The 21,949-nt window shown below is 49.9% G+C and overlaps 1 protein-coding gene across 1 annotated transcript in view; it reads right to left on the bottom strand.

The window, feature by feature from the left end:
- Positions 1-20,819, bottom strand: part of PODXL (podocalyxin like) — a 47,100-nt gene extending 26,281 nt beyond the window's left edge. Inside the window, exon 1 of the mRNA XM_040595011.1 lies at positions 20,730-20,819. Within this exon, the coding sequence (XP_040450945.1) occupies positions 20,730-20,766 (37 nt within the window). The 5' untranslated portion in view covers positions 20,767-20,819. The remainder of the gene's footprint in view (positions 1-20,729) is intronic.
- Between the last annotated feature and the right edge of the window lie 1,130 nt (positions 20,820-21,949).

Here is a 21,949-nt window from a genome sequence, read left to right as displayed (position 1 = left end):
AGATAATTTTTCAGGCTTCAGTCTGAAAACATGAGTGCTAAAAAAGCCTGGTTTTTTGTTTTGTTTTGTTTTGTTTTAAAGTAAATAGGTTAAAAGCCTACACTGGTCTGAATTTGGAGAGGAATCTCAGGTCCACAAGAAGGACCAAAAGACTAAGACCACCAGATTAGCAATGCCACCTTGACTCCATGAGGAGACTGCCCAGCCTCACCACTCTCTCCAGCAAGGGTTGAAGGCTGGCCCATGATTTGACTTCAGCAGTAAGAAGCTATGAAGCTGGTGGCAAGGTGGTGGGAAGGAGACCTTCAGAGAAGCCAACGCAGATAGGTGCTTGGCTAAAGCCATGCTCCTGAGGGCTCAACTATCACATCACAGAAGCCCCTCCTGGAGACCTGACCTCCCTTCTCCAGCCCTGCTGCAGAGCTGCTGCTTACCATGTCAGGATGTCCCCAGGGGGACAGATTTATTCATTAAGACAGAGTAGAAGTTTCTTCCCATGCCTTTCACCCCAGAAAGATGAAGCATCCCTTGCTGGCTTTTCCTGGAGGACTACTCCAGTTAACTTGAGGAGTGAGGACATAAGCCTGCAAGACAGGAACTGATTTTTATTCAGCCTGATGGCTTGTCTACACAGAGGGTACTCAGGAAAATTAATCTAAAATTAAAAGAAAGTATGATTCCAGAGTGGATTAGTCAAAGTGCACACAACCCACCAGGTGGCCACTCTTGTTTGGCTGTAAATCAGTTCTCATTTAATTTAGCCAAAATGAAGTAGGTTAAATCAAATTAAAGTCTCCTTAGTTCTGAAAGCTGACAAGGGGGGGCTGATGCAGTTTGAGAAAGTTAATTCAGGAGAAATTTGGTGATGGTCCCCGCACAAACAAGCCCCCGAATGTTGCACTGGACATTGACACAGACCAAACAAAACACTGGGGATGGGGCACACGTGCCTCCCCAGCTAAGGTTGATCTTTCCCGATTCCTGGACATGGAAAGGTCTGACTGATGTCAGATTTGATGTCACATCATCAGCTTTTGCTATTTGCTCAGTTTTTGTCATGGAGAAAGGCAGGACAATAAGAAGACAGCGGACAGACTACACCACAGGACTGGGGAGTGGCTGCACGGTGCAGCAGGCAGTGGAGTCCATCCACTGTGTCCTAGGACAGGATAGGCAAGAGGGCAGAGAGGCAAGGTGGGCTTGCCTACCCACGTGGCATGGGGAGACTGAATTCATCGCCTTGCCCTCCTCTCCAGCTGGCTGGGTTCATATTTGGGTTCATACTGAGCAATGCAGGGAAGGAGTTGGCCCCGAGCTACTCATCCTGCCAGCTGAACCTCTGCCAGCTGGCCAGCACTGGGGAAGAGTTGTCACATCTAATGTCACTCAAGCTAGGCGCCGTGCATCAGCGATGTGTCTAGACTCTGTCCATGGGAGATGAGGGCCACAAGGCTCTCGCAAAGCAACAAACATGCAGATCCTCCTCGGGGTAGGGTTTTTTTAGCCAAAAAGCCCCCCACTTTCCATGAGTATCACACTAACTCTTGCCATGAGGAAGAGGAATGGAGGAAATACGTCCCTTCTTGCAGCGAGGGCTCTTCCTAAAGGGACAGAGTCAACTCCAAACCCAAACCGGGACTATTGGCTTCTCTGGGACCTCGCAGCCCAACAAAGCCAGACCACAGAGGGGCACTAAAGCTGGTAGTAGCAGCAGGGATCTAATGCCCAAACGTGTGCCATCAAAACAGGGGGGTGCCATCCTCAGCTGGAGGCCAGCACTTGCTGGAGGCTCGGCACAGAGGAGGTACAAGCTGCAGCTCTACAGGGCGGAAAACAAGAGGAGAGACTTCACAACTAAAGGAATAAGGAGACCTCAGCCTGGTCACAGGCAGCTCTGGTACAAGGGTAAAAAAAATGGGAGGCGGGTGACTGGAAGGTCAGTTTGTGCTGGCACACAGCACTGCTGTGGCGTTGCAAAGCGTTGTCCCCTGCTTCTTGCACCTCCCTTTCCTCCCTGCCTCCCCTGAAGATTTACAGCAGGAATTGCCCTCCTGACTGCTCCTGCCACCGAGGCATTCAGTGGGGAGGCTGCCAGCCCCCAGGGGCCATGCTTGGGGCAGGACTCAAAGGATGCTTGCCCACCCTGAGGGCAGAAAGGGCCAGCGGAAAAGTGATGGTGAGGAGGTGATAAGACCTGAAGCCTCACCCTCCTTTGTGCGCCCAGCACCTTTGATGAGTCAGGAGTCGGCCCAAATTTAAGCCCTTCAGCTAGTGACTTTATTTTCAACTTTTTCTGGGTTATGAGTCACGTTGCCTCCCCCAGCCCATCTCTGCATTGCCCACCATAGAGCCAGGATGGACCCAAAGACGATGAACTGAACACATCTTGGACTGGATGATCCTTATAGGTCCCTTCCAACTTGAGATATTCTATGACTAAGTGATCTTTGGTCCATCAAGACTCAAAGACACTGTAATATGAAGTGCCTTAAGACATAAGTGATGCCAAGTGACATAGGAGCCACTTCCAAGAGGCACTGGTGACCTCCTCAAGCATCCCAGCCTCTCTAAGTAAAATTTCGTGTATTTCCTAGTTAAACACCCACTCCCCAGTGCCATTTGCTTTGCTGCTCGCTAGGGCTATGCTGAGCACAGGTTCCTCTGCAGGCATGTCTGGGACACTTGCAAAACCTTCACCAACATAAAAGCTGCCACTGCATGCCCCTCACCCCATGTTTTTGCATGGCAGGATCCATCCCTCTGTCATGATCAGTCCCCCATGACCTTGGCTAGCCAGGGTTACTGAGCCAGCAGCCCAGAGATTTCCTGTGAATGCTGCGAGGAGGGTTCCACATTTCCTTGGGATCCTTTGTGTGTCAGTGCTATTTTGGGTCCCACCTTTTTTTCTTCAGCTCCACACCCACACCTCCCTCAGGGTGGGGTCTTCCCGGATAATTCGGAGCTCTATATATACACATGCGTATACGTATGCACCTACATATATTTATATAGCTGTGCATGTGAGTTGAGCCTTTGGGCACTGAGTGGACACAGCGGACTTGGCAGGAGGCTCGGTGCTATTCTTTAGGTGGGGAGAGCCTAGGAAGGGAAGGACACAGCTAACCCTCCCTCCTATTCAAAACTATTTAAAGACTGTCTGGCACAGAGTTTCTTTCCCACCAAATGGCTCCAGTGACGATCTGGCTTTACAGGCTGTGTAATCTGATCAACTTCTATTGTCGGCAAATTCATAATTGCCTTATTATTTAACTCTCCTGAAACAGTCAGTTTTACAGAAGAAGAATATCAATTTCAGCTCATTTTTAAAATTTATTTTGTTTTTCCAGAGCACTGGGACTCAGTTTCCATTTGAAGAACTTCTGTTCTTCAACAGCTCCTGCTCTTCCCCTCCTTAAAATAACACACATGATCACAGGAAATCACTGATGAAAGGCGCAGGCAATGAGAGATGACCTTTCCCAGTGCTGTCCTAACGCAGGATTCTCCAGCACAGCACATGTATTACCCAGTGGCCTCTTGCACGTAGCTGTGAGCAGCACAAGTAGAGAAGCCTTAACCATTTGTCCGCAGAGAAGGATGCTTTTGTAAGCACTAGGCACCAGCTCACATCCTTACTCAGCCACAAACCTCGTTACATTTCTTAACCTCTCCCTGCCTCAGCTTCCCCCATGTCTACATGCAAGAGCAGATAGATTTCAGATAGAGGAGCTGGTCCAGCACCTTTCTAACTGGAGCCCTAGCCTTGGTTAAGTGCCAGACCAATACAAATAATTACTAATAGTAATCCCCATGGGAGTCTATTACATTATGGTTCAACTTCCTCCCAAACAATTGCTCCTCTTCCTTGCTTTGTATGCTCTTCAAAAGAAGCGGCTGCTGCACTTTAGGGCTGGGACACCAGCCGTGGTAAACACACACCCAGCGTCCCTGCTCAGCTAGGCCTGGGCAGCAAAGAGAAGATAAATCTGATTTAAGACAATCACATTGTGGGCAGGAAAGAAATTGAGGGTTTCATGGAAATGGCAACCTAGCAGCATTAAACCACCCACCTAGTGGATGAGGGAAAGGCTGGATGCGACCTTAGCGAAGCCCGTGAGACCGTTTCCCCCCCGCGCTCTCCTGGAGCAGCCGGCTGCTCCTGGCGTGGGGACCGGAGTGACATCCCGCTGGCGGCCGGGCACAGGGGCTGTTTCCCAGGGACCAGGGCTGGGGCCAGCCCTGCCGGGTACCTGCACGGCGCTCGGGGCGAGGGGACGGAGCGCGCCCTCAGCCCGCCTGCGGGTGACACCCGGCCGGGGGGGCGCCGATGTGCCGGGGGCAGGGGGCTCTGAGGGGGCTGGGCAGGCCGGGCCGAGGGGCCGAGGCCGAGTGTGTGAGGGGCAGCGGGGCTGGGGGCAGGGGGCTGGGAACTGCCCGGGGGAAAGGGCCGGGGGGGCTGGGCACAGCCGCTGGGCAGGAGCCCCCAGCGTGCCCAGGTGGCCAAGGGGGCCAGCAGCGCCCTGGCCGCTGTCAGAAGCGCTGTGGCCGGCAGGGCCGGGGCAGTGCCCGTCCCCCTGTGCTGGGCACCGGGGCGGCCGCCCCTCGGGGCCTGGGCTCAGGGTCGGGCCCCTCAGGGCAGGGGGGACGCAGAGGGGCTGGAGCGTGTCCAGAGCCGGGCAGGGGCTGGGGCAGGGGCTGGGGCAGGGGCTGGGGGGGGCGGCGGGGGGGCGGCGGGGGGAGCTGGGGGGGTCAGCCTGCAGAGGGGGGGCTCAGGGGCACCTGGTGGCTCCCTACAGCTGCCTGAGAGGAGGCTGCAGCAGGGGGGGTCGGTCTCTGCTCCCAGGGAACAAGTGACAGGGCGAGAGGAATCGGCCTCAGGTGGCGCCAGGGCAGGGTCAGATGGGCTGTGAGGAAAAATGTCTTCAGGGAAAGGGTGGTCGAGCCTCGGAACAGGCTGCCCGGGGAGGCGGTGGAGTCACCATCCCTGGAGGTGTTTAAAAAATGCTTGCATGCAGTGTTTAGGGACATGGTTTAGTGATGGACTTGACAGTGCTGGGTTAACGGTTGGACTTGATAATCTCTAAGGTCTTTTCCAACCTAAGTGATTCTATGATTCTACAAAGAGTTTAACCTGAGAAGTCCCTTAGGGCACATTTATTCCTATTTATAATATGATCTTACTCAGAATGGCAGTAAGAGCAAGAAAAGCCGAGAGCAGAAGTGCCCACTGGTTTCAGGGCTCAAAACACCTTCATTCACAGAGCAGTGAAGGTCCCGACACTGCAGGAGCACTTGGTTGAGGGAAGCAGGGATTTACTGTGGACACACAGCTTGCCAGTGCTCGGACATTTCATACTTTCTGCCTATGCTGCGGGTACCCTGCCTGCACCACCCAAAAGGTGCATAAAGGGAAAGATCACCCATAAATGGGAAGAAAAATGCCCCTGGTCCACAGCCAGTCCTGGACTGAAGCTGGCCCATCCACTGGGTGTGTGGGCCAGGCAAATTGTCCTTGAAGGGTATAGAGGCACCCCAATGCCATAGGTTTAGGTACAATACCAAACTCCTATGTGAGCTGAGAGCCCAAAATATCAAGCGCCCAACAAAAGGCGGGATGGTAATGCAAAGAGGGCATCTCAAAGGGGTTTAAGCTAGGTCATGTTAGAGCAGAGTGGGCTTTGGGCGGGCTCTCATGAGGTCCTTGGGTTCTCATTCAGTTAGCTTGCTCTGAAACACATGGTGACACATCTCTGAGGAGGTTCTTCCATCACCAGGACCAGGAATTTAGGCCTACACAGCAAGGAGCAAGCTGGAGAAGGAAGAAGGGTCTTGCTTATTAGTCAACCAACTGCTGATGAAGAACAATGTGCATTTTGCTCACCCCTTCCAAGATGGAGCCTGCAACAGCTTTAATTAGTCAATTAAATGTGGCTTTGTCATAGGAGATGAGACACAACCGGGATCAGCCAGCTGGGTTCTTGGCTGCTGAATGACATTGTCTTTCCAGCCCAATGACCTCATTGTTATGACTCTATAGGGGAACAATGTTGTCCACCCAGCAGCCCAGCAAGGAGTGAGATTCCTGCATGGTTACAGCTGAGCAGAAGAGCATGGGAAGTTGTGGGATGTCACCGGGTTAGGGACGCAGCGCTTTGCACTCAGTGCAAGCAGGCTGCAGTAGGTTTTAATGGCATGGTTGCGTGATGAGAAATTCCAGCAATAAAAGATGATGTATAATATAAATGTAGCACGCGACAGTGGTTATAACCAGCTCCCCAAAAACTCCCTGGACAAGTGGGTCCAAGTATTCAGTTTGAGCATGGAGACTCACTGGTTAAGGAGGAAAATCCTAAATGGTATCTAGTGGAAAGGAAAGCTTGCAGCACTTACACCTGGGGTGGGCGGGATGGAAATTTTGAGCTCAGGGCTTCACTGACATCTCCCTGCAACCACAACCGTTCTCTCCAGAGCTGTGTCTGGCGGTTGTGCCGCAGGGCAGGCCATGGCAGGGCAAGGGAAGGGAGCAAAGGAAGCAGGAAGGAGCTGCATCCCCTCCCTGCTGTTAATCATCCTCCTCTTTCTCCTCAGAGAGGCCAGCAGGTCTGCAAAACCCACGTTGGGCGCCCACCTTGGAGAGGACCTAAAGAGGTGATCTGCAGCTCTGGGTGTAGGAGGGGGATGCAGAGCTGGGCTTCATGGTAATATCCAAATTACTCTGCTCTCGGGATGGTGGAGACCAGATCCTGCTTTTGGCTCAAAGTGAAACTCTGACACATCAGCTCGGATATTTCCTGTAGAAAATCGAGCTGGAGTAACGGTGGGGTTGGATATGGGAGGAAAGGGCAGGGATGACAGGTCAGGTCCATGATGGGACCCACAGAAAGCCATCAGCAGAGCACTGGAGAGTGAGGGACAAGGCACCGAACTGGGATTCAGTGGGTGCTGCTGCTTGTAATCCTGGATCTGGGGAGATATGGGGGAGGGCAAGGGAGAGCAAATGCAGCCTCACATTGGGGATGTCCTACACTAATGAAGGCTGCAGCTATGTGAACAGTCTTGTCATGTTTACAAGTGATCACTGCCAAATCAAAGCATGGTTCTGCTGGAAAAACTACCTTATTTTATGAGATACAAGAAAATCAGCATACCTGATAACAGAAATGCAGAAGAGAGAGCTGAAAAACACCACCACACCACCACCCTGCCGACTTCAAATCCATGTTTGGAGACGCACAGTCAGATGTGCAAAAAGTCCCTCACGTTGCCCTGAGCTCCACCTCATCCTGACTTTCTTATCTGGGCAAAAAGGTCCTGAAATCCAGTCAGGGCAGCTCTCAGAAATCAAGCCCTGAGAGCCCACTGACCATGGAAGCAAGAAAGAGCTGAGACATCAAATGATGACTTTCAGCAATGCTTATTGATAATTCTTGGTAATTGATTGTTGTATTATTGCATTAAATAATTAATAACTAGCAAGCCTATCTACTCCAGACACTGCTCTCTGGTGCAAGCATGCTCCTGGCCTCTGCTAGCTGGCATTGCTCTGCTTGTCCATCATCAGTTCCTCCCAGCACTCAGACCTCTCTGTGTGGGCCACAGTGTCATGGATGAGAGGCTGAAACGCTCGAATGACACAAAACAACAGCACCAGACCCTTTGCCCAGCAAGCTTCTGCACAGCACAGTGGCCAAATAAATAGGACACGCACACTGTAAGCCAGGCACTGCATTTTGAGACTATGGATGCAGCAGATGGGCAAGTCCTGTGCTGCTGCAGGATTTGAAGCAGCTCTCTGAAATGGGAGCAGAACAGTGTTGGAGAAAAGTATGAAGTAAAACCCCATCTTGCAAACGGCCCAGATGCATGGAGGGCTGAACACACCTACGACAGAGGTGAGTGACAGCACCAGGACGTTCGGCACCACACTGCTGCACACACACCCCGAATCCCACCCCTGGGAAGCTGGCTCTAATCCTGATCCACTCAGATCCAAAAGCTGATATTTATTACTACGAAACAAGTGCATTATTCCTAATTTATATTACCAAGGAGACAGCTACTCCCTTCCCCACTCTTGGTAGTTTCATCGCAACAGCCACGGATTGAACAGGCTGGGATAATTTACAACTCTGGGAATTCCTGTGAGGTCCAGGTGGCATCAAGTTGCTATAACAAGCTATTCCCTGTCTTTTGTGGGGAGAAATACGGGAAATGGGCCCACAGGCACCTCACACACATCTCTCAGCAAAGGACTGTCTTCTTGCTTAAAACAGGAGCTGAGAGATCTGAGGATCTTTCTGTACCTCTACGAAATAAATTTCTGCAGCAGGAATACTTTTACCTACTTCAGAGATGGGCTGTAAGCATCTGCTCTTGTCAGATTTGGGCACAGGTGAAATATTAGTCCTTGCTCTTTTCTGCCCCTTGATGGGGCGTGTGCCTCTGCTCAAACCAAGCCAAAATCCTTGCAGAAACAGCTTGTGGGCTGCACTTTTCCTACCGTTCCCTTCCCCAAGCCCCCTGCTGCGATAACCGTCAGCCTTCAGGATGGGAGTAAATCAATAAAGCACAATCCTAAAAGCACTCTCCAAAAAACAGCTTCAAAGCCAATTCACCTACAGAGGTTTCCTAGCACTGGTCCCACTCACCCACCAGCCCCCTTCTTCCAGCACCTTGGGGTACCAATTTTCCCGGCCAAGACAGAGAGAAACCCCTGCCCCAGAAAGGCTTCTGAACTGGATTATAAGGAAACCCTCCCTAAAAGGCCAGCTGGGCTGTGTTCAGAGGCTCAGGGCAGCCCTTGGTGCCTGCTCCCAGGGAAAGCAGCTGTACATCCCTGCATTGCTGCTGCTGACCCTCCACACCACCCACCACCCCCCCCCTGCCCTCCCCCCCCACCCCCCACTCCCCCCCGCCCTCCCCCCCCACCCCCCAGGCAAGCCCCTTCCTAATCAGATTGGAGTGGTCCTGCCAGACACGCAAAACACTCTCACGGAAGACAAAGCGTAGAGCTGCAACCCTCTCCAGCCAGCTCAAACACAAATACAGCCCCGAAATAGCCGGCATTCCTTTGGCATGGCTGTCCCCCAAGTATTTCTCATCAAACCCTCAAGGCACATGCAGCTTCTTCTTTTGATGGTTTCCTGAAAGTGTTTTTTTCAGGGGGCTTTTTGCAGTCTTTTATTGGGACTGTTCATGTGATTTTGCTGTGTGAGAGCATAGCTGAGATATGGAGAGTCCTATCAACCACCTTGCCAGTGCTTGGCTTTGGGTCTTTTCCAAAGTGCACCAGCTGTCCACCATTCCCCCAGACTTTCTCACCAGTAGCATCATGCTGGGGCTCTGTACCCATCCTGATGCCTGTCCAGTTGTTCATGCCATGTCCTGCAATGATGGGAGCTTCTGCACTGCTCAGGGAGTGTGTGCAGAAGGTCCTGCTGGAGCAGGAGCTGCTAGTGGGTCCAAGTCACTCTGCTTCCATCAGAGATGCTGATGAGATGCCATAATCTCCATTTCTAATGTGATCAGGGGAAGGAGAGCCCTGCTCCCTCAGGAGCTGGCTGTGCCACTGAAAACCCTTTAAAACTCCCCAGATTTTACCCTGCACGGCTGTCAGTTACCCACGGCCAGACTTCATAATAGGAGCAGAAAAAAAACGGACTTTTTTTTTTTTTTTTAGGCAGAAAACCATCTATTTCATTTATCAACCCATCAGTTTGGATTTCTGCATTTCCCTGCCTAACTTTTTGTAAAGGGCATTCATAAGGACCGTACAAAGTACACACTGACCATAAGGTCCCTTCATTTCTCTTGCTGCCAACCCAACCTTACATGCCCACTTTCCACCACCACCCTCCCACCAGTCCTCCCTGCTTGTTGTGCTTTTTTGCTTGTTGTGCTTTACCAAAATAACAGCTTTTTCTTCCCAGCTTGGCAGCCCTAAATCAACCCCCAGCAGCTGAAGCCATGATTTGGAGGAATATTGACAGTGGTGGGCGATAGGCTTTGTGCTTTGTTGTGCAGTCCACATAACATTAAATATTGTGGTTATAATGGCCATCCTTGCCCTCACTAGGAATTGCTTAACACCACCCCAACTGCTATCAAGACATCCCTGGTTGGAAAATTCCACAGAAAACAGGATTTTGTGTAATATGGTAAATTATTGACCAGACTTGGAGAACCACTCACCGTGGCAGAGCTTCTCTGGAAGCCCATGGCCATCATGGGATATTGCTCCTCCCAACAGACTGAGAGGGACTTGGCCTAATGAAACGCAGACTGAGGTCTGCAGGGTCTGGTCCAGGGTCTGAATGATGTTAGTGCACCCTCCACCTTGAGCTGGGCCTAGTTGCAGAATATTGGACAATTTTTATCAGCCTTAACTGATGTCCCATAGCAGAAGCAGATGTGTCCACACCATGGAGGTGCTACCCCAATAGCTGTAACAGCTAATGTGCAGAGCAGGATGGCAGCAGCAGCAATTGCAGTTGTCTTGGTGGCACTGATTGCTTTTGGTAGCTTGCTGCCTAATGAAGATGTCCTTTGAAAAGGGCAAGAATGTGTCAGTTGTCAACATTTTTTTTCCCCTTCTTCCCCCTCCCCGTCCCGGTGACTGTTGCCTTAAACAGCAATGTTTTATTCGTCAGGCTTGTTGGAGAAAATGCTCTCATGTTGGATCAGCAAGGAGGTGCATCTAAAGAGCCTAGATGAGGGGATCTGGGCTTCAGCAGGCTTTGCAGAATTGTCTATTAATAGTGTTTCACTTTGGAAAGAAGATGGGAAATTGAGTTTATCACTCCCATCCTCCCTAGACTCCCATGACAGGCATGCAGTGTGGATGGATGGAGGTCCACCAGGATTTGCTAGGCTACGTTGCTCTCCCGGACACAAGGAGGATTGCTCCAAGCTGGCCTTGTCCTATCGGGAAGGGTGTGTACACTGCCATGGGCCACAACCCATCAAGGACAAATCTCATCCTAATTTGTGAAAGGCCACGAGAAGGCACCAAAGAGAAGATTAAATACATTACAGCAGGACTAAACCCAACCAGGACACCCACGACACTTGGCGAACTTGGATTTTCCAACACTAAATGGGACTGGATTTGAATGTGAGGCAAAACCTGAGCAACCAGTTAAAGGAAGCCTCATTAATTCTTGCTTTTCTTTCCTTTAGTTGTTGTCTGCCCACACTATGGGCAGATACCCAGGGTATCCAGACACCAAGTGTGGGGTTCTTTTGCCTTCAGTTAGATGGTCAAAAGTTACACATGCAAACCTCGGCTAGCCATTTAAATTCCCTCTGCAGATCAAGGAGAGAGACATACAGCTGCTCCATCAACAGTTAATTCTAAGCTGCGAAAACAACTGGAAACTGGCAGCTGAAAAATAAAATTGCTTCCTCTCCCATTTTGAACACTAGAAGTGAGTTTTAAGAGAATGACTCCTGTTTATTCAAAACCCTCAAGGGACACGAAACGATTCATTTCAGTCACTAACTCCATCAAAGATCGACGCCTGAGATTTGCTCAATGAATTGCTTAGCATTAAACTCAAAAGTGTGTTAAAAAGTATGTGCGCTAGGTATCGAGGCCCTTGGTTATTTGATGTATCTTAAAGGAATTTTAAATGCTCTTTTGCATCTGTCAGTTTAACAAAAATTTCCTCTACAAGTAAAGAGTGATTGCCACCAGTAAGTCCAAAATTAGTATTATTCATCATCACCTAAGAAGATTAAAAGAGGCATAAATTAGAAATCAAAATAGAGTAGTGGCAGGCTATGTAACTGCTTAAACAAATATGTTCATAGCATGTCCACCTGGTTAGAAAACACAGCTGAAAGGCAAGAGTGGGCTGGAAATCTCTCAGTTTTAAATTGAGCAACCGAGGAGAATCAGCTCTGCTTAAGGGATATAGCTATGAATTGTAAATGAAAAACATTAAAATCAAATCATTCAAATTAAGACTTTCCTCTTCTGTATTTTAAATCGTGATTAAAATTCATAATTTAAGCCACATCCATTTAAATCAAAGCACCCTGCCATAAAATGAGGTTTTGAACCCTTTGTGAGGCTTTAATGAGAAAAAATGATGTTCTCTTGTTGAATGCAGTTAATGGGGATTTATTGATAACATTCGTGGGGAAGAACTGTCTTCAAAACCTATGAAATTGCATAGGCTGGGAATCTTGAGGGCTGTTTTTAGCTGTCTGGGAGAATTTTAAGAAAACAAAATAACTTTCTATACTAGGGTGTTACAATAAGCTCAAACTTACTCTTCCGCAATATTGTACATGACTGTTCAGGACAGGAAAATTTATCACTTGTGCCAAAGAGGTCAGCATCTCTCATTGCTTTTTTGGCATGGGAATTACCCCGAGGCTTGGGTGAGCATGGAGGTGACGGTGGGCTGAGATTAACTCTTGCACGCTTGAAAAATGGGGTCAAGGGTGTGATTTTCACTTGCTGGCTTTGCAGCTGGTGTGATGTTGTGTCCCATTTTGCTGATATTTTGCCCCAGTTGTCTCTCAGCTGGATCTGGCTTTGCTGGGAGCCCCACAGCAATTGCTGGTTCATCCCATTTGTGGCACACGCACCGCTGCTGCCCAGTTTTTTGCTGCCATGTGTGATTCTGGTGTGCTTACGGCACTGCTTTGACTAGGTATAAACTCATGTGCCCTTTGAAAGAGGCAGTGGAGAGCAGAAACACTTCATAGCATTGTGTCAAACCGGATCAGGGGACTGATCCATCTGAAAACTAAACCAATATTAGAAGGAAAAAATAAAATAAAAAAGGAAAATAAACCAAGAGAGGGTCGTTTCATGCTTTTACTGCATGTTGGTGCTTTCTCCACTTCACCAAGAGAAACCCATGGGAACAAATTTTTATTTATTTGTTATTTTTATTTGTTAAGGCTCTGAAAACAAATCGGGTCACCAGCAGCTAGAGAGTGGGAAGACAGCTGAAAAAAGTGCATGAATGAGAATTCTGGTTTTGGAGTTGTGCAATCAAAACCTCATTTGAGGGTGTTCCTTACGAGCTGGCTTAGTACCTGGCAGCAAACTTGCTTCCCTTTCCTGGGCTTTCAACATCACTTCTGTTGTTTAATAAATGAGAAATGTCCAACAAGGACAACTGTAATTGCTGATTTAATATGTATATAGATATAAGTGTGCATGTGTGTGTATATATATATCTATACATGTGTCCAGGACCTTGGTTACTTGATGTTACTCCAGCATAACCACTGCTAACCGGATCTGTGCTGGGGAGCACAGTGCATTGCTTTAACTGCTCTGCTTTTTCTCATAGTTAAGGCATACAGCATCTTGATAAGCAGCATATAGTAGTCACCCTGAGAGCTATCCATTTTCCTCAGGCTGCAGCAGTATCATTTAAACTTTTCCATTTTTTTTTCCCCATTTGTGTACGTGGTGGAATGTCTTATCTTACCCTCCTGCCTTTAGACCCTGGGGAGGAGGAAAAAAAAGAAGTGGTCTTTGCTATTAGGTTTCAAAGAAGGACCTTCTCAAACACAGTTTCTCCAAACTCTTCTGCAGTCTTTTAAGTCCCCTTCGTCAAAGTGCGAAATCTGGCATTTTCTCTTTGCCTGTACCTAGCAGAAGCCACTTAGAATAAATGTCTGACAAGGTTGTCTCCTCATTGCTCTAAAATAGATTTACTATATCTTTAAGCACTACAGCTTGATAACTCTAAGCCAATTTTTACCTTCTCCAGTTAAATTTACTAAAGTAAATAAAGGCTGAGATAGAAAATTTCAGCCTTTGTCATTAATAACTAAGGCCTTATTCTCCCACTGCAAAATGACCTTCCTCCTCCCTTTCACCGGTGTCATGAGCCATGTGGCATAAGACCAAAGCTCCCTGCACACAGAGCTTGTAAGACAGAGAAAAAGCTGCCGGATTAATCCAATTTTTATTAAGGATGCTAAGAATATGAGCCAGATCTCAAAGCAACATCTAAAATGGGACTAACTCAGAAATAAAAAAATCACCTTTTCCATTTCAGAGAAGGTCTTAACAGAGATCCCATATGCCTATTTGTAAGGCATCCATCCTGCACCTGGGTTTAAACATAGACTTGGTTTTTAAACCCAAAGTCTGTGCTCTTCTTATCTGCTTTTCCATTTTGCAGCCTTTAGGGTATACTCCTGACCCACCACCAAGAAGCTCTTCCAAACCCGGAAACCCACTTTTTTTTTTTTTTACCCTGATGTTTTTAAGCAAATACAGATACTGTCATGCAACATAAGGGTTTCCATGGGCAGATCCTGTATATTTTTGGTGTAACATCGTACCCTGTTGGGGAGCATGTATGGAGACAAGCATCTCTAGAGGCCAAATCATTCCTAGACACAGCTGAATTGCCTTCAGAAGATGCCCATCTCCCTCACTCCTCTAACAGCAGCTGGATTCAAGGATAACTCAGCATCAACCTTAAACACCTTGGTTAAGTATCTGAACCTACATGCGTTACCTTGGGTCCTTCAGTGGGAGGAAACAGCACCCTGCCCTCAACCGCAGAAGAGCTGGCAACACCAGGACTCTGAATTTTTCCCTTCCTCCACAAGGCAGCTCATCCCAGCTTGCCCAAACTGGGGCCCTTTCCCTTTCTGCTTCCCCCCAGCCCCAGCACTATGCCAAAATGTGGGACCCTGGACATGACACACAAGTTGAGCCAACCTGAAAGCCAAAATTCAACCTGGCATGTTGCCTTCCTGCAGCTGGTTTGTTGCACATGCACATCTAAAAGCAGGTACTTCACCAGTGCTGAACTGTGGCCCAAAATAAAGGCTCATTCCCCTTCGCTATCCCTCCTGCTCTGTGCTGGGCATTGAGGCATTACACGGAGTTAATTTCAATAAGTTGTTTGCATTCTGACTCCTTGCAACACTTTGTCACCAAACTGTCACCAGTGTCTGCCGAACGCTCCTGGCCTGCGGCCAAGAAGCCGTGAGACGTACTTTATTTACGGGACAGAAAAGGTACCTGCAACATGCAGAGCAGCGTGCACTGCAAAGATACAAAGATTTGCAAAGCAGCCACATTTAGTGATGAGAAAAACTTCAGTGAGAAGACCTGGGATCCAATAGGCAAATGATCAAGAGAGGATATTGGTGTCTTTGGGGTTTGGAGCACTTCATCTCTTGAAAGAGAGAAGTGGGGTTTTTTTCTCTTTAGGGTTGATGGGGCATCCTGGCATGTGCTGGTTCCCAATGGCTTTTGGCACTGAAGGCTGAATTCGAGACACACTGTGGCTCAGGTCAAGTGAATATGTGCATACAATCCCCAAGAAGGTCACCCTGGATAACCCACCGCAGAGCTTTGCACTCACAGAAGGCAGTAAAGTTACTATTGACATTTTCCAAGACTCCCCCAGGCACTCGCTATTTCTAGCACTATTTGCAATTCAAAGCCAGCAGCTAACTTGAACCAGGCTAAATCATCCTCGAAGGAACCTTTCCTTCTCCCTTGGCTGGGGAAGGAGGTGAGGACATTGATACCCATCACCTGGAACTTTAGCTAGAAGGAAAACACCACTGCATTAGCATGGCCCCAGGTGGTGACGATGGTCAAAGGGGTAGAAACAAGCAGTGCCAAGTCAGCAGCTCCTCCTGGATCACAGCACAGGGCCCAGCTCCAAATTTACTAGGTGTCACGATAAAAGCCCTCTAAATGCGGCTTGTGACTTCTCCCCTTGCGGCACCTTGAGGTTGCTTCTGGCCAGGGAAAGCTGTTGTTGCGTGGCAGCCCCCTGCCCACCAGGCCTTCGTTGATGCTAGCTGTACTGCAGAAGCCCTGGAAACCCCAGCTGAGAGCAACTCCCCATCCCTGAACGCCCACTGCACGGTCTCTCCACCAAACAGCATGTAGTCTAAGCAGACACATGCAAAATAAGGAAACTGTGGCACAGCCAGTCCTTTAACCAGCATTTAAGCTCTTCAGTTCGTAGCATATTGTGAATCATACACGATTTTTGTACAATACCAAGGAAGATCATCTTTCTCTGCCTCCCTTCTCAGGCAGGGCTGTTTAACTCAAAAGTAACACTGTTTTGGATATAGGCTAGTCCAAATGCTGAGGCACCTCGGAACTGGAGCTGCGATGCAGGCAGAGCACATCCCTCCTGCCTCCACCCGGTTTTAAATGGATCTACATACTCCTCAAGGACCTCCAAAGCAAAACCGCAAGGCTTCAGCCCAGCGCTACAACAGACAAATACGCAATGACAGCCCTTAAAATCTGATGAAGCTCAGACGAACTGTCCCCCCGTCCCTCCCAAATAACAAAGAAGCAACAGGAGAAAGCACCTCACCCTGGGCTGTGGGACACCATCACACCAGGCAGTTCGGGGGAAAAGACACGGATTTATTTTTTTTTGTTAAGCCCCAATGGCGCACAGAAAGGATTTTGGAGATGGGTGGTGCATCCCCAAACCCCACCATGCAGTAGGACCTGCAAGACCCCTATGCAGAATCAGACTCGAGCATGGCTGTCTCACAAGCTGCAAGAGAAAGACTTGGTGGATTTGCTTGGCAATCCCAAGACCAAAGGCATTGCTCTCTGCAACATGGACTGTTCAGCGAGGCCCTGGGGGCTGCAGTGAACTGAGCACAGGTAGTTGGAGAATAACAAATGCCAGATGACTGTGTGCATGGTTTAGAATTAAAAAAAAAAAAAAAAAAAAAAAAAAAAAAGCAAGGTTTGGTCAGGAGCTCTCTGTGAAGGAAAGGGCAGGCATTGCAAGAATTCAGAAACAACATCCTTAGGTGGAGTTTGGCCAGTTATGGAAGAAGCTGTGCACGTAAACAGACTTTTGACAAGGAAGCTGGCAGAAGCCTGTGAAAACGTTTCGGAGGGTTTGCAAGATTTCACATGCCTGCACACAGGGAATGGACCAAACCGGGCCACCCGGATTCCTGCAAAGTTGAAACCCTCTTGTGATGTTCGGCTCTCAGCAGAGCCGAGGTTGGCTGTCTGTCACGCACGCTGTCAGGCTGGGAGCAAGGCTGCAGGTGAGGCCGATACTCAGGCTCACAACCTGCATGTTTCTGCCGATGTGTTGCTCTGCAACTGGGGGGGCAGGAATTTCTGCACACCCACAGGTGGGTTGTTTGCTACGTGCTTGGTCCCGCTACTGCTTGGATCACCTTGACATGTAGCTACTGCAGGCACCTGGGCTTAGGGCTTGAGCCCCTGTAGCACAGAGCAGCTCAGCTGGATGTTATGGCAGGATCTCACCTCCCCAGAGCATCACCCTGTAAGGATGAAGCCCCACTCACCCCATCCTCCCTGGGCCCACAGGGCACTGAGAGGCTCTGGGTGCCGTGGTGGCTCCTTGGGGACAAGGCAAAGTGGCCACCCAGTCTGGCATCATGGAGAAGGGGACAAAATTCAGGGCAGGTGTGAGCAGGTGGGATGGATGCGGTCCTACACCTAAACCCCTCTCTGCTCTTGTATATTGATTTAACACCCAGAATAACACGGGGGTATCACACAGCCTGAGGGAACCTCCCTGGCTATAATTAACCTCCACCAGTCCCCATAGCCTGAGCCCCGAAACACCCCAGAGCTCGTGTCAGCAGGCTTAGGAATTTTAGAGGGTGCAGATGGGGCCAGAAAATGTATGATTTATAAGGCAAATAATAACTAAAGTGCAACCCCAGTCTCCTTGCAAATGCTGAGAGCAGGTATTTCCAGCCAGTCTCCCATCACCGCCAACATAAATGATCACCAGCCTCATCGTCATAAGCCTTTAAAGCAACTCTCTGGAATTAAATCAGCGTATTGCATGGTTCCAGCTCCTTTCATCCAAGGATCTTCAAGTGCTTTACAAACAATTCTTTAATTAAGCCTCCTAAACAGACCCCGGGATATCATTACTGTATTTGCTTTGCCACTGGGGAATCAAAGGCATTGCACTGCTAAAACGTCGGGCAAAAAGGTTGCAAAAAATCTTATCAAAGTTCCTCTAATAGCAAAGATACAAGACGACATGCTCCGCTTTGATGTTGGTTTTAAAACTCTCTAGTACACAATTTTTTTCTCCTCCTGTAGACATGCCCCCCCATCACCTGCTCCTGCCTATGTCAAAGTTAGTATTCAATGGGCAAAATGGATTTTAAAAAAAGCACATCTTTGACAGCCTGTCTTGGACAAACACGACCTCTCAGTACCAGGGAGCCAGCATGGCTTTAGGAATTAAAAAGGGTGTTTTGGCAACAAGGATTTAAAACCCATCAATCTGTGTTTTGCTTTGGGCTGGGCAAAGGGTTGATCTCCGATAAAACCCCTTCCTGCCTTTTTTGCCCCCAGGACAGGTTTGAGCTGTGGCTCTTCTTAATCCTCTGAGAATAAAAAAAGTATCGGTTTTCTCTTCCTGATGCAATTTTGCTATCATACCCCCCGTGGGACAGAAGATATAATATGGGGAAAGAATAAATAAAATGTCCTGTGAACACACTGTGGTGGGTAACGCTGAGCCCCTCACAGGCTGGTTGAATCTGAAGATATTTGCCCGACGTCATGTTCGCTGCATCTCTTGTACACACTGGCTGTGCCTTGTCTGAGGCTGATTTTATTTTGATTTACAGCAGGGAAACAAGGGGGAATTGCTGCAGAATCAGAGTGTTGGAACGATATAAACCTGGAAGCCAGTATTTCTAGTGAAATAGCCATATCCGAAATAGTTTCTTTTAAAAACTTCAGCAACGTTGGGCTGATTCTGCTCTGCCCCATGCACAATGTTGTCACCTTCTTCCTTGTGACACCCAAAAACATGCTCCGAAATCCCAACTCCCTGCTCACCCACCCATTTCACATTCAATTTAACGAGAGCAAATGATGTGGGCTCCATTCCAATTAGCATTTTCTAAGACACCAAAAATCTTACAGTTTCACCCACAAACCCACCTTCTTCCCATTTGGGGCTGGGGTGGGGTGGGGTAGGTGAATTTTAGGTTTTGAGTAACTCAAGACGATTGCAGCAGATACCAGCCTTCGAGTTAAGCACTGCTGGACTCCAAGACCAAACACCCAGCAAAGAGGGATGCCTATTTTGACCCCTGAGGAAGAAAATCCTGGTGCCAATACCCAGGGAGCAACATAAAAGCGCCTCTAAGGAGCTTATTTTAAAAAACTTAAGAGCGGCAACGAATGGTAGAAAACAGCATTTTGGAGGATTTAATCAAATAATTTCCGAGAAAAATGTAATAGGATCACTTAAGAGTGCTTTAGAAACAGGTGCCCCACCAACCTCCTGCTAAATCCTGTTTTGTACCAACCCCAGCATATTTATCACTGCTTTGAAAAACACAACAAAACCCTCTGAGAAGGCAAAGTCAGCTCAACTCAGCTAAATTCTGGCCAGCACAAGAAAAATTGCATTAACAGCTCCTACTTTATGCCAATATTAATGAGGCTGAGGCTCCTTGAGTTTTAACAGGAAATCTCTTTTAAAGCCCATGTTGGCATCGGGGAGAGCTGCGGGCTTCACACCTGCTCACCCACCAAGCTCCAGTGCCGTGAGTTCTGAGAGGAGCAGGAAAAATACCAGGCAGGCGGAGATTCCAGCCAGACCACAGGGAATTCACCCCATAGTTAAATCTCCAGGGCCCTGCCTCCACTTGTGCTTTTACCTCCAGCGCGTCCCCCAGCTTTTGTTACCTTGAATAAAAGCACATTCAGCTCAGCACAGGCTCTGCTGGGAGACGTGACCCAGAGCAAGATTCCACCTTCCGCTATTTCATTTTATTTCACTTTATTTGGGTTTATTTTATTTTATTTCCACCCTCCTTCATCCTCCCCAAATACAGGAGAGAAATAAGCTGCTCCTCCCTACCTTTATTCACTTTTGAAATAATCAGTGCATTTCCTTTCCTCGAGACTTTTTGGTGTGGTTTATGGCCATGTCTCCAATAAAACACCCCCCAAAGAAGGAGACCCCCAGCTGCATCATCCCCAGCCGTGCCCGCAGCCCTCAGCCCCAGCACAACTGCAGGACCTAAGATGCTGTTCCCACTCCCCAACCTCCCAGGCATGACACATCCCGGACGGGACCATAGCTGCCCCACCGTGAAGGGTCCCCCGAACTTTATCCTTTTTCCAACTCCACCGTCAACTTCCATCAGGGAATTGCTGCCTTCCCCCCCCCCCCCCCCCCCCCCCCCCCTTTCCCATGCCACCTCCGCAACCAGGGCTGGAGGCTCACGTTGAGGACACGCAGCAGCAGCTGGACCATCGCAAGAGCGGCTCTGCCAAACCCGCCTGAAGGTCCCCCCCGTGCTTGATGGGACCCCAAAAAGGTGTGTGAGGCTCAGTGCTTTGCTCACGGGTCTCCCAGGAGCCCGAAGCCCTGGCCGGGGGCTCTGTGGAGCCGGGTGCGGGAGCGCAGCGGCGGCGGGCTCCGCTCATACCGTTGCATAAAGGCACAAGCGCTGCGGCTCCGGCGCCCCGAGCCGCGCTGCCCGCGGACGGTTCGATGTGCTCGGTTCAACCCCAGCGTTAACAAGCCCGGGCTGGGAACGCGGGGGGCACCCGCCACCCCCCGGGTTATTTTCTGCCTTTCTGCCCAATTCGGTCCAAACTAGCAAAGGGAAAACTAGGAGCGGGGCGGGGGGAGGTGAAAAGCCGAGGGATGCTTAAGGGGGAAAACAAGCCAGGATCGGGGGAAAAGCTGGGGGAAGGGGGGGGGGGGGGCGGCACTTACCGAGCAGCAGCAGCGGCAGCAGCAGCGGTGCCCGCATGGTGCCTCGGCGCGGCCGTCCCCGCCGCGGCTCCCGGCGCTCTCCCCGGCGGGGCGGGCGGCCGCTGCCCTCCCCCGGCCCCGGCCCCGGCCCCCCTCCCGCCGCCGGGGGAGGCGCACGGCGGCCCCGGCCCGCCCCGCCCCCGGCTCGCAGGGGGCAGACCCGCGGGGGGGGGGGGGGGGGGGGGGGGGCACCTGCGGGGGGAGGGAGGTTGGGGGGGGGGCGTTTTCAGTTGCGGGAGGGGGGGCCGGATTTGGGGGTTTCGATGGGTTTTGGGGAGATTTGGGGGTTCTCAGTTGGGGGGAGGGATTTGGGGGGTTCAATGGGGTGGGGGGATCTGGTGTTCTCGATTGGTGGGGATTTGGGGTTTTCATGGGCTGGGGAGGGATTTGGGGTTCTCGACTGGGGAGGATTTGAGGGTTTCAATGGGTGGGGGGCGTTTGGGGTTCTCAATTGGGGGATTTGGGGGTTTCAATGGGTGGGGGGCATTTGGGGTTCTCGGTTGGGGGATTTGGGGGTTTCAGTGGGCGGGGGGGGGATTTGGGCTTCTCAGTTGTGGGGAAGGATTTGGGGGTTTCAATGGGGTGGGGGGATCTGGGCTTCTCGATTAGGGGGCTTGGGAGTTTCAGTGGGCTGGGGGGAATTTGGGGTTCTTGATTGTCAGGCGGGATTTGGGGGTTTCAGTGGGCTGGGGGGATTTGGGGTTCTCGACTGTATGGGAGGATTTGGGGGTTTCAATGGGTTTTGGGGAGATTTGGGGTTCTCAGCTGAGGGGGGAAGGTTGGGATTTTTGCAGGGTTTGGGGGGGATTTAGGGTTCTCAACTGCATGGGGGGATTTGGGGTTTTTCACCCAGTTTGGGCATCTGGGGGGCTTTGGGTTCTCAACTGCGGGGGGGGTTTCAATGCATTGGCAGAGATTTGGGATTCTCAACTGTGTGTGTAGATTTGGGCGTTTCAGTGAGTTGGGGGGCATCTGGGGTTCCTAGCTGTGTGTGTGGATTTGGGGGTTTTCACTGGATTTAGGGATTGGGGGCATTTGGGGTTCTCAGCTGTATGGGGAGATTTGGGGTTTCCACAGGGTTTGGGGGGGATTTGAGGTTCTCAACTTGGGGGGGAAGATTTGAGGTTTTCACAAGGTTTGGGGGGGGGGGGGGGGGGGATAGGATTTGGGACTTTCATCAG

This window comes from Falco naumanni, chromosome 5, assembly GCF_017639655.2.
Source record: "Falco naumanni isolate bFalNau1 chromosome 5, bFalNau1.pat, whole genome shotgun sequence".
NCBI classification, from domain to species: Eukaryota; Metazoa; Chordata; class Aves; order Falconiformes; family Falconidae; genus Falco; species Falco naumanni.
The sequence above is the reverse complement of the archived record's forward strand: the minus strand, read 5'-3'. Positions and strand labels throughout refer to the sequence as shown.